Here is a 13,035-nt window from a genome sequence, read left to right as displayed (position 1 = left end):
GCCAAGTGCATATCACTTTTCTCTTTTTTCCTTGGCGCTTATTTAAGGAGTTTGTTAGCCTACATAACTGAAAATTAAATATCATCTCTGCTATCTAAGCTAAAATGCTTCAAATGAACAAGGCAGTTGAGAAACTGCTGGTTAGATTAAATAATTCTGTGCTTTTAAGATGTTCTTTGTGAACAGAAGGACCAGCAGAATTAGTTTGTCGGTTTATGGTCCGACGACAAAATCTCATTCTCCTTATAATATTAAAAACTTTATTTGAATAATCTATTTAAAATGTACAATCTTAATAGTGAAGTCATTTGTTAATTAGAGGAAGTTACTACGGAAACCTAAATATGTAACTGCTATATTTATTATAATATGATGTGTAGAATTCAGAACAGAATGGAAATTATTTTCACAATGTGTGAGCACAAATCTTTAGGATTTCTTAGCACAAAATTCTGTAAAAATCAGACAAAAAAATACTTTTCTGAATGTGATACTGTGTGTCCTACAGTTCACTTGTATGAAAAAATAACTGACTAAACACTACAACTCTCACTGTCTTCTTATGAAAACTGTCCCCTTTGGTGACAGTAAGTGCAACTTGACAGAGTGTTTAGTACAGAAATTACATGATATTTGGCTTTACTCTGATATCTGACATTTTAGAGTCTGTTTTACCAGATGGTTCATCATGAAACAATATCTGATATTATTCAGAGACCTTAGTCTTTCTACAGAAATACGATTTTCTTTCAGATAATGCTTCTTGCACTTTTTGATACAGACAGGGTTTTAAGTTTATGCGATAAATCTTTATGTATCTACTTTTCATCACTCAAATATAAATGCCTTACAAATCTTAAATACACACGTAAGAATGTTGTGTTTCCCACTTCACCCACTTCCAATCTGTTTTTCGCAGCTCGAGGTTTAGTTGAAGCAAATATATTTTTCCAATTGAAGCACACAGAAGTTTGAAATAGCTTTTATACTTTCCCCTGAAATTGTGATTGTCGATCCATTTTTTTTTTCTTTCTTTGAAATATGTTCCATAATCCTGTAAGTTTTTCTATATCCCATGCCCTTGAGCCTTATTACATTTCATGTTTTTCAGGAATGAATAGTAACAATGGCAAGCCAGTCTAATGCTGAGTGACAGTTATCAAGGTATGAAGTGCAGTCTTCGTAACAACTGATGCAATAGTTATTGCAGTTATTATTACTCATAACAACTGATGCAAGCTACAGGATCTCCCTGAAGTAGTTCCTGTGTGTACTGGACTGACTAATTAAGGAAAATATCTAAATATACTTTAAAGACGTTCAGAAATTTCTACCACAGAATTTACAAATTTCTATGTTCCACTAATGTCATCAGCTTTTCAAATGATGTTCATGTAGCTACTAGAGACATTCATGTGCAGACATTACGTGGAACTTTAATGTTCCAAATAGGCATGAGGATATCATCATTAAATGAAATAGTCTGGGCTTTGTTGCAGTTTCCTAGTATCATTATTTTGGTCAACCACTCCGTATTCTGCAATACCATAAATGTATCCAGGTCTGGAAAACTTATTTTAGTATAGGTACTAAATAGCTGTGATCTGCATCCACACGAACTGTCTGCTCCAGCATTAAGTGAAGTGCAACATCTTATTTCAGTAACTCAAGCTACAGTATTGTTTACTAATTTGAGAATCCAGTGTTCAGACACATCTTAAGTGAATCAAGCCTTATTTCTGCATTTCCTTACCCTCGTCAGTCTTGAATAGAAAATAAAATTTAAAAAGATCTGCTCCAAACTCACCACTGTTAAATACATATGCACCTAATAAAGACATTGTGACTAAATTGCTTATAGATAGCAATGCACTTGCTGAATTCTGTGAATATAAATTTGAGATTCACTTTCTATCTTCAAGAAATTTGCATTTTGGTTGAACTCAGCATTCCTGTGTGTTGAGAGTTACAGGCCTGCAGTCTTAGATCTGTATGAATAAAGTTATTTCTGCAGATTTTTCTCAGTCACAGTTTTATAACGACTGCACAGCAATACTAATAATATGCTTATAACTCTTTCTGTCATTAGTTAAATATCGTACAGAATTTAAATAGACTATGATCAGAAGAAAATATTCTCTGACTGAAAAAGTAATTTTCTGTGCAACTGTTCAATACAGTATTACACTACATATTTTATCTTTACCAGATTCTAATAACTTGGTAAAAACTCCTCTCTGCTAGCTGCTTATACTTTGTATAATATTTTGTATATACTACTTCTTTGGTCTGATGATACAACTTATAATACAGAATATTCTACCAGAATATCACAAAACACTATGCAAAACCCACTCATAACTGATTTTATTTTATATACCTGACTTTAAGAAGCAAAATTATCTCCCCAAAAGCAAAGACAAAGTTGGAAACAGAGTCAAACACTGTTCTGAATCCTCCACCCCATCATTCTAATAATTACATAATGCTAGCCTAGCTTAGTTTGAACTGGTCCAAAAATCTAAAGAATGCCTGAGAGAAAGCAAACAAATTCTGGTATCCAGGGACAAACTAGAGAACTTAAATATTCAGAGATTCTGAAATACATTAAATTAGATTGTATGCGAATAGTCAGTAATAAAGGGAAAACATGTCAAATGTCAAGTCCAAGCAATCAAAAAGGGACAAGGATTGCCTAGTGCATGCTCTTCAGACCTCAGCTTCTGCTATGCAGTACAAGAGAGAACGCATCAATGTCAAGAATGATAACCCTCTTCCTGACCTTCTTCCACTTACTGTCTGCTAAATACTTTCTTGGCTCCACTGTGGCATAAGACAAATATGCCTCACTTCCATAATTATACACATGCCTACAATTACCTCAAATTCTGTCCAAACATCACTGCCATTGCTGGCAGAAAGAAAATCCTTGCCGGCATATCTGACAATGTGAATGCCCATTAGTGTCCATTTCAGAGAGCTGCAAACTGAACAACACAAGAATTTCTTGACAGCTTGACCAAAAGTCATCAGGCCTTCTTTTTTTAATTTCTCCCTCCCGCTCCTATGTGGTAACTGAAACATATTGTTCTCTATTATATTACAAACATCAAGCTGGAGTGAATTGTTCTTTCCATTTTGATGATGGTGTATATCAAAACCCAAGCTGTCCCTTCCAAAACTGCAGGCTTCGGATACCATCCTAGAAAATGCATTTAACTCAGTGAAAAGGGGTCATATTCTTGTCAACGTATAGATATACTCATAGGATCAGGACCCGCTAAATTAAAACTGACATATTTATGATTCACACTTGCTTTAACACAGGGAAAAAGAAAAGATTGCTGCACTGAAAAGCCACATTAAAGATGGAATTTCATGAAAGATCTTAATCTGGACCTGCAAAAAACAATATGCTACTTAGAAGAATACATTTTCTTCTCTACTAGTCTGATTTTTATATTTGAATTTTTTAGAGATCTTTATGATAGAGAAGTACTACAAAAGATAGTCATTGTTCTCTAATCCCCTTAACAGTGAATCTATGATTTCAGCTCCTGAGAACCTTTAGCACTTGAAAACATGCAACAGAGAAGCTTTAGAAAAGGAGACAGTAATTAAAAGTAAGCTTATGTTCTCGCACGTTTTACATCGTCTTGGTATAGTGGTAAAACAAAAGCTTACAAAAAGAATTGTGCAATATATCCTAATTCAAGGTAATAAGGCTAGATGACACTATTAAAATATTGATTGCATAAAACAGGATTTTTACTGAAATCTCATCGCTACATTTGGATATATTTATACATATACTTACAGACATTTGTGGCCTAAACCTACATGTCCATGTTCATCATATATTCAGTTCTTACTAAAACAAACCTGACTTCAAATGAGAGGTTCAAGCAGCATTCTCTATAAGCAAACACTCATTATTTCCTGACTTCTTTTTTTATTTGTTTGTATATGAAAGAAAATATTGAAGCTACTACTTAATTAATAAATGAGATTTTAAGGCCAATCTTGAAACCATCAGTGCTCACAAATGCAATTGAATTAAACAGGCACATTTCCAAGTATTTCCATTTGTATAGTTGTTTCCTTTGTTCATTAAGATTAAAAGGAATTCAATCAAGCACATTTTGATTGGACTTGCTGGCGGTTGTAAAAATAATTATGTTATTTATTCTACCACAGTTTTGCAAGGAAAAAAAAACCCCATGCATATGAAGGATTAGTTTAAATGCTTAATTCCTGTTTTTTCTACAGTTATCTGTTGCATATTTTACTGCTTTGTTTCTCATAATAGGTTGGATAAGGGTTTGATCAACCTGATCTAGTGGAAGGTGTCCCTGACTGTGGCAGGGGGATTGGAACTAGATGATCTTTAAGGTCACTTCCAACCCAAACCATTCTATGATTCTACAATTCTACACATGAAGACATTCCCCTTCCACAAAAGTGCAGGAACTACACAGAATTACAGAACTATACAGAATTACTATACAGAATTTGGATTCATAAAAGTGTTATTCAAATACTAAAATAAGCATAGCTATAAATTAAATACTTCCAATAAAATCATTATTAAATTTGAACAAGGTCAGAGAAAACCCACCAAATCTCTACATCAAAATACTTTAAAGAAGAACAAAGTGATCTAGTTGAAAATGAAATAAAAATTGTGCCAATCAATTTTAGTTGAGGACTAGCTACAATTTATTTTAGCTCTTCTCTATGAACTTTCTGTCTACCCATAGGTAAAATAACAGTGGAGTGTTCTTTATACATCTGATCTTAGTGCTCTACTACTTTTTAGAAAATGTTTAAATATAAGCTGAACCTGAATGATTAACCATTTTTCCTGATAATTAGAATACTGACACAAATCATGCTAGAGTTGCTTAGTTTGTCTTATTAAGTGGAACAGCCTTAAAAGTAGACATTGAGAATCCCCACTACGACTACTCAGACATTCAAATTTCTGCTAGAAAATTAAAGAATTGAACTCAGGTCTCTTATTCATGTTACAGATGCAAAGCATTTTATTCAGAAAGACTATGAACCTAGCCCTCCTTCTCCTTTCCTTTTATCAAAAGTATCTGATGTTCTAAGATAGCATTTCATGTTGAATATTTTTTCCCAGATGTCAGTTTTTTGTGATTGCTTTAGTGAGACAACTTCTCAACAAAAGGACATTTTTCTTCCAAATTTTAAATTGATTTCTGAACCAAAGGTATTTATTTTTCCAATGCTGCTTCAAACAGTAGATAATCAAATGATCTCAGGTTTCAGAATTCACAATCGAACACTAGCAATATCTGCATTTTGTTACACAGAAAAATATTTCCTTCTCTGTTTATTTCTTGATTTTAAAAGGTTACTGTTCAATGTGAAACAGTAAATTCTTGCTGTGGGGATCTGTTCATTTTCTGATTCAGAGACACGCACAGATGTACTGTACTTCTGCAAGCCCTGCAGAGATCATATAGCCACATAAGAAAGGAAATTATTCTTTCCTGTCAGACTATCAACGGAATAGTTAACTAAGCTCTGAATGCTGAATGTTGCTACCTTGACCTGTACTGAGTTACAGTTCTAGAAAACCCCGGCCTTGAAATATTGGCACCACAGAAGTCAATAGATGCTTTAACAGAGCACAGTTGTAAGACTGGCAATTAGGAAACAAACAAAAGCATAAATCCAAGTGACCCTGCGCGCTCCTGAACGCTTTTTACTTGTTAACAGAACACTTTTTTTTCAAGAGTCATAAGGATAATAAAGCGGATACAGTAAAAGATAAAATTGAACTTCAAAATGTTAACTATACAGCAGCTTCCTAGAATAAATGTCTACTTCTTTACACTTCATATGGAATTATACTTTCACTGCAGGTTAAGGGGAAAGGCTTGGGGAGGAAAACAAGCTGACCAAATGGGGAGGAAGACTCCTCAGACAAAAAAAAAAAAAAAAAAAAAAAAAAAAAGCGCTTTGTCAAAATAGTAGATTCTTAAAAAAAACTTCTGCAGAAGTAATAGTCATATTTTCATTCTACTTCACTATTAGAATGATTGTATTAAAAAAACCCTACAACATGCTTGCATACAAATGCTTGAAATAAACAGGAAACTAAATGAAAACGTCATTTTGAAATGAAAGCCAATGTCATATGGCTTATATTCAGTTAAAAATATTTATGAGCAGAAAATCTAGTCTTTCGAAATTCTGTACATATTCATGTTTTATAAATTTTTTAATCTCAATCCTAAATAGTTTATTAAAGATCATCTGTGTGTTTATTTACTTATGTATACTTCTTAAAAAGATTAATATTCAACAATATTAACCTTTTTAGGTATTAATATTGGAATGCATGGAATACAAAAATGAACTTTATTTTCAAGAGAATTCTTAAATGCTCTTTGTAATAAAATAGAGCATGTTTATATTCAAAAATTAACGAATATTTACTTTGCGACCTTCATCAAAGCATTCATCAGACTGTTAATCGTCATCACATTACTTTTTTAAAGACTAGAATATTCTTAGAATATTCAGTTCTTATAATATTCAAATATTAGGCAAGCGCATGTGCTGAATTTACTATTATTCTACAATATTTAAAGTTTTTGACAGAAATTATAATGCAAACATGCTTGTTTGAATTAAATATGATTTCATGCGGTAATCCACTGATGTTTATAACACCAACCCTCTGTATTTTAGAACCAAGCTGCTCACAAAACACGAAAAACGTAGATATGCAGCAGAATTTGCCACAAAACTTCTTAGGTTATTCTGCTCACACTACCAGTGATTTACCATGATAACTGTAGTGTTTTCTTGTAGCTCTAGGATTATAATGTGGGGTTTTTTGCAATTAAAGCAATGAGTTGAGGGAAAGAATTTGAAGGAAACAGCAAGGAATAAATATATGCACATATAAATAGGAAAAAAAAAAGTGTTATCTGTTCTGATTTATCTGTATCCAAGCAGTGAAACTAACTCTTATCCTTTTTTATTACCTAAATTTCATAACTAATCTGAAATAAGTTGAAAAAATGCCCACACCATAATTAACACCCATATTTTTAAAATGTTCTGAATTGCCAGGTTTATTGGTTATATGTTGCTAATTTATGAAAGCTGGTTTTCAGCAATTTCAGATGTCACTTCATTTAAAATTTAAGTTTAATAGATATCACTTATATGAGGTTCATACTGAGTAGACTTTGGTAGTAAGGGAAGAAAAAAAAAACGGAAAATAAAAGAACAATATAAATTCTCTCTTTCCCTTTCTGTATGCATACTTTTTCCTGAGAAAGTTACAAAAAACAAGCAGTCTTACTTTTGTATTCCAGGTGAAAACCAGCTGCTGCCACACTAATGTCAGAGTGAAAATGCAGGTAAAGTTGATTGGAGGTGCTATTCAACAATGCTGGCACGGTTGTACCTGCAAAAAATAGCAGTTATGGAATAAACTGTAGCATGCTGATACATCAGAGTTTTATATTAAAAAGACATAACCAGGACTGAATCAGACAGGCTCATTTTCTTCTCATGTGCATGGAAATATCAAACGTTCTGCTATACTCCGCCTTGTTTTCTCCTGAACTTCTCATTATGTGCATGGAAGTATCAAACATTCTGCTATGTTCTGCCTTGTTTTTTCCTGAAGCTGCAGGAAAATTTTGATTACAAGTCATAATACTAAGAGGTTATATAAGTACAATCAAAAAAGATACCATCATGTTCAGATGAAACTTTATTGACTTGAATAGAAAAAAAGAGGTGTAAACAAAAAGAATCTCATTAAGTAAATGATTTGATTATGAGAACAAGCTCAACTGCCACCTAACTTTTTTCAACATCTATGGAAAACCTGTAGTACAGAACAGAGCTGTCCAGATTTTTTCTCTGTGTCCCCTCCATACCTTCTTCTCACAATAATAATATTTGAACCACTTATCCTAATTCTGAAAGTATGACAGGAAGTGAAGAAGCAGGTGCAACAAGCTATTAAAAAAAAAAAAAGTCATACTAGCTTTATCTAATTCAAATAACTATAATAAAATTGTGTGCCATTGACTTCAGTATGGGCTACACAACAAGCTTATCACTAATCCTGGACACGTTATTTGCCGCTAGCATTGCTAAGTATGACACATTTTCTTTGTTACCACATGACTACTATGTAACTCTCGTTCTACAGCCTAAAGCTGGAACATATATTGAGGTTAAAAATTACATAATTTTCTATGATTATCCTCAAAGACAGTACCAAGTAGCTAATAAACTTCAAAGATGGTTGCATAAGAAATATTTTCATTTCCTGTGGGGTATTTGCTGTTTCTATAGTAACTGTGAGCAGCCTAGATATAAGCTTGAAACTCGAGCTTAAAAAGAAACACTGGAAAGAATTATGTCCGTAAGTCTAGAGTCTAAACTAGGAAGTGGCAAATACTTTTAAATCTAACACTGCATTAAGCAAAATCTTGATATAAATGATGAGAAGCTAAAAGATGACAAGTTGGCCTTTAAGGAAGGTTTTACTGTCTGACATGGAAGCTCCAAGTACAGAAATTCACAGACAGTTCAGAGCATTCACATCACACAATACTTACCATGGAATACAGAAAATAATAAAACATTTTCCTGGAGTGAGGACTTTTCACAGTATCCATACAGAACTTGAAATACATTTAAGGATGTTTAAGATGTCTGTTTCGTAAGAATGAGTCTGTTGACTCAGAATAATTATACTCTTCATTGAACAAAATTGCTCTTCTGGCAGTTCTGTTCCTTTGTAGGACTTGCTAATGTTTAATACCAGTCTTTTACTTCCTTAGAGAGATACTCAGTAAGATGAGAAACTGTATCTATCTTATTGTACTGTGATAAATAAATGAGCTTAGAATCTTTAATTCTAATAAGTGCCAGATTCAGTGGCATAGTTCAGGCTGGCAGCCTGTCACACGTGAGGTCCCCTAGGGATCAATACCAGTCCCCACACTGTTTCAGCGTCTTCATAAATGATCTGGATGACAGGATTGAAAGCACCTTCACCAAGTTTGCTGATGACACTGCACTGAGTGGTGAGGTTGACATGTCAGTCATCTTACAGAGACACCTGGACAGGCTGAAAGAGTAGACTAGCAAAAACAGTATGAAGTTTAACAAAGACAAGTGCAAAGTCCTGCGTCTAGGTCAGAATAACCAAGGAGCCCTGTGTAGGCTAGGATCTGTGTGAGAGTGGAGCAGCCTTACTGAAAGGCACCTGAGGTTCCTGGTGGACAACAAGCTGAACATGAGTCAGCAGTGCACCACTGCAGCAACGAAGGCAAATATGTTCCTGGGCTGCATCCAGAGAGGCAATACTAGCAGAGATAGAGACGTGATCATCTCACACTACCCAGTGCTCATCAGTCCGCACCTGGAGTACTGTGTCCAGTTCTGCTCCCCATAATTCAAGAAAGACACAGACAAACTGAAGAGGGCCCAAAGAAGGACCATGAACATGATCAAAGGGCTGCAGAATCTGACCTATTTGGAAAGGCTGAAGGAGTTAAGTGTCTTCTCCCTGGAGAAGAGGAGGCTTAGAGTGGGACCTCATCACAGTATTCCAGTACTTAAAGCACAGCTACAAAGAGAACAGAGGCTTGCTCTTCACAGGGAGCTGCATGGAGAAGACAAGGGGCAACAGGTCCAAGTTGCACTGGGAGTGGTTTCATCTCGACATTAGAAAGAAATTTTATACAGTGAGAACAATCAGTCACTGGAACAACCTTCCCAGGGATGTAGTAGAGTCTCCATCACTGAAGGTTTTCAAGATGTGATTGGATAGAGTGCTGGACAATCTCATCTAGGCTCCCTTTCTCACAAAAGGCTGGACTAAACGATCTTTTGAGGTCACTTACAACCTGGGCTGTTCTATGATTCTATGATCTAACTGTAATTTTCTTGATCACTTGCCAACATATGTCTCTTCTGGGACTGGGTATATGAAGCATAGAAGATGTAGTGTAGATGTAGTGTCCACAGTGTCCTAGTTGTTTTGGACTTCATTCATCAGTAGAGAGAAACAGTACTTAAAGGCAGAAGCAGATTTCATGAGTAGGGGCTTAGGTGTAGATATCACCATGGTATACATCTAGCACTCATATAGATGGATATCATACTAGAGTCTGGCTGACTTCTTAACCTCTTGATTGGAATCTGTAATCTAGGAAATACAGAACTCTCCTAGGAGGCAGTAGTGTGTATTTGCCCCCTTAAAGGCTTACAAGGGAACAAGGACAAGCTTTCTACTTAAATTAATGTTTATGATATTATTATAGAAAATTATGTTCACTACCTTTTTCAAGCATTAGCAATGACAACCAAAAGCAATGTATCTCATTCCAGAGATAAACACTACACTGCATGTGTGAAAGGCTGTCTAGGTATGTAAGGAATTTCTAGTCCAAGAAGGGAGATTAATGGTCATTTTAGGCATTTCTTGGGTTAGCACAAACAAAGAGCATGGATCAGATTCTTATCTAATTCATTTCTATATTTAACTACCACCCTAACAGTGGATTCTCTAGATGCCCACCTCAATGACTACTGTATTTGTATATTCTGTCTGTATATGTCTATATACATATATATGTATATGTAAGTACATATACATATGTAAGAGAATGTCAGGTGTTATCTGCATTTCCAATTTTAGATGGAGCTGTAGCTATATTTAGTCTCTTTTTTCTTTATTTGAATATATCATAGTCAAATGAAGCACCAGTTCCAAACTAGCAATTCTAAAACACTGCTGCTTTTTTGACTTGTTTCCACTTTTTTGTTCATTTCTGTGTATTAAGTAAAATGATCTCTCACTAAAGTTCAGACTTAATACTCTCAGGAAAAGCAGTATGTTTGTCAAGAATATGTTCTCACTCTTTGCTATGTCTATAACCTTCACTAAGGAGACCAGGACAGACTTCACTTTGGCATACTGATGAAAGCCTTTGTGTCCTTTTGTCCAAGGAATTTCCACTCTCATCATTATATTCTGTGACACAACTGGCAGCACAGATATTTACAAACAGTCATGCAACACCTGACAGTTATCCATGGTTGTTTTTTTTTTTTTTTTGGCTTAATGGACAGTCTTCATGTAGGAACTGCCATTACTGAGCTATAAGAACAGAGTATCCCTAAATTCAGTTGACAATTTTGTAGAGAAAAATAAGTTCCAGTTATGGCTTTCCTTTTTTTTTTTTTCTTCTGAATATAGCAAGTAAAATTTTATCCTGTTTGTAAAAACTGTGATCTTCCTAACTGAGAGAATTGAGAGCAACAGTAACTATTGTAAATTACTGAGAAATTATTTTGATGGTTGTTTTCTAAAGGCAATGTTTCCTCATGAGCCATGAACACTGCTTTGATGAACCAGTAATACTGAAAGCAAAAATAATTTGTAGTTTTCTGATTACTCCACGTCTCTTGACACTACGCAGTTTCTTCTGGAAAACTTGATCTTAAAAAGAATCAGTTTGCCCACCAAAAGGAATCACCTGTCAATATTCGGCATAGGAAACTAACTGGTTCACTATTCTGTTGCATGTCACAAAAGCACACTTGGAGACAATCCCTCTTGACATTGAACACATTAGCCTGATCCACAGCAGCTTCTTTCCAAGATTGCTGTACAAAAATCCATGTATTCAGCCACCAGGAAGACAGTAGCACAAGGTATTTTTATGTCTGTTACCATATGGTCTCATATTTTTGTTATAGCTTTGTCTATGAAGACCTTATCACTTTCCCCTAAAACAGCATCCTCACAACGCAGGCATTACTATAACATAAAAAGAAGAAAAATGCCCTGATATTTCTGTCATTCCCTGATAAAAGCTGACCCACAGGATTAACCCACAAAGCACAAGACAATATGTAAGGGCCCGGACCGCTGTAGCAGACAGTCCTTACTGCCCCATGCTGTCAATGGCCCCGGACCCCATTTCAGCTCCTAAGACTGTCAGGTCCTGCCCCAGTGATGCCGCAGCAGGGCCAGTCTCCAGCTCCCCACAGCCCTGCCCTGCCTGGCCACAGGCCATGCCAAGCCAGGCACACCAATGGGCCCACATCCATGCCCAGCCTCAGCCTGTTCCAGTCCCCAGAGAAATGCCCAGTGCCTGGTACTGGGGCTACCCCAGTGCCTTCCAGCTGCCCTGCTCCTGGCTGGGCAGTGGGATGGGCCCTGGCTGCAAGGTCCTGCCCTACCACCTCAGAGAGCCCCCATTGCTCCCAGCACCCTGAACCCAGGGAGCTGCCAGCCCCCGCTGTGCCCTGACACAAGGAAGTGCTATAGTTATATATCTTTGTGAAGCTCTCTTTAAGAAGCAGACCCCAGTGAATTCACCTTTCCAGATCAACTCTGTGACACAGTTTAGCAGCACAGTTTAGGAAATTCTTAGTAATCAGTTGTACATAGGTTCATCTTGATTGCATATCTAGAAGACAGATGAATTCACAGAGAGAAAATCAGAAGACAATGGTATTATACAAGATTTAGTAAGAGAGAAATGATATCTTCTGAATTTTTTCACTCATTAAATTATGCCTGGAATTCAGTTTCAATGTCACATTACTGGTTCAGTTTTGAGAACAGCAGATTTTGTGTCATGTTTAAACATTCTTCATTAGAACTTTCCCATACACAAAATAATTTTTCATTTTAAGTCTGACATTCATTATACAAAAGAGATAAATCCACAATAAAGCTGGGCTACTCTATCTCCAATGAAATATTTCTGATAAAAAAATCTATTTTTTTCAGTTTCTCTGGAAATTAGGAAGGCTTTTAAGCTAAACCAAGATGACACACTTCTAGTATAGAATAAGACAGTGGTTTGAGTCTTGAGTATTGTTAAATGGAATATTGTTAAATGAATAGTTTTGTCATTTCTTTATCCAATGGATCAAATATATTTGCCACATACTTCACTTGTCAAAAGCTGATTCCATTTCATAACTTCTTTGTTCCTTATTGCC

General features: G+C 35.5%; 1 protein-coding gene across 1 annotated transcript in view; it reads right to left on the bottom strand.

Moving 5' to 3' along the window:
• CSMD1 (CUB and Sushi multiple domains 1) overlaps nt 1–13,035 on the bottom strand; it is a 1,221,578-nt gene that overhangs the window by 153,587 nt on the left and 1,054,956 nt on the right. The window contains exon 37 of the mRNA XM_086608338.1: nt 7,349–7,453. Coding sequence (XP_086464464.1) covers nt 7,349–7,453 — 105 coding nt within the window. The remainder of the gene's footprint in view (nt 1–7,348; nt 7,454–13,035) is intronic.

Source organism: Tauraco erythrolophus, chromosome 2 (genome assembly GCF_009769465.1).
Source record: "Tauraco erythrolophus isolate bTauEry1 chromosome 2, bTauEry1.pri, whole genome shotgun sequence".
NCBI classification, from domain to species: Eukaryota; Metazoa; Chordata; class Aves; order Musophagiformes; family Musophagidae; genus Tauraco; species Tauraco erythrolophus.
The sequence above is the reverse complement of the archived record's forward strand: the minus strand, read 5'-3'. Positions and strand labels throughout refer to the sequence as shown.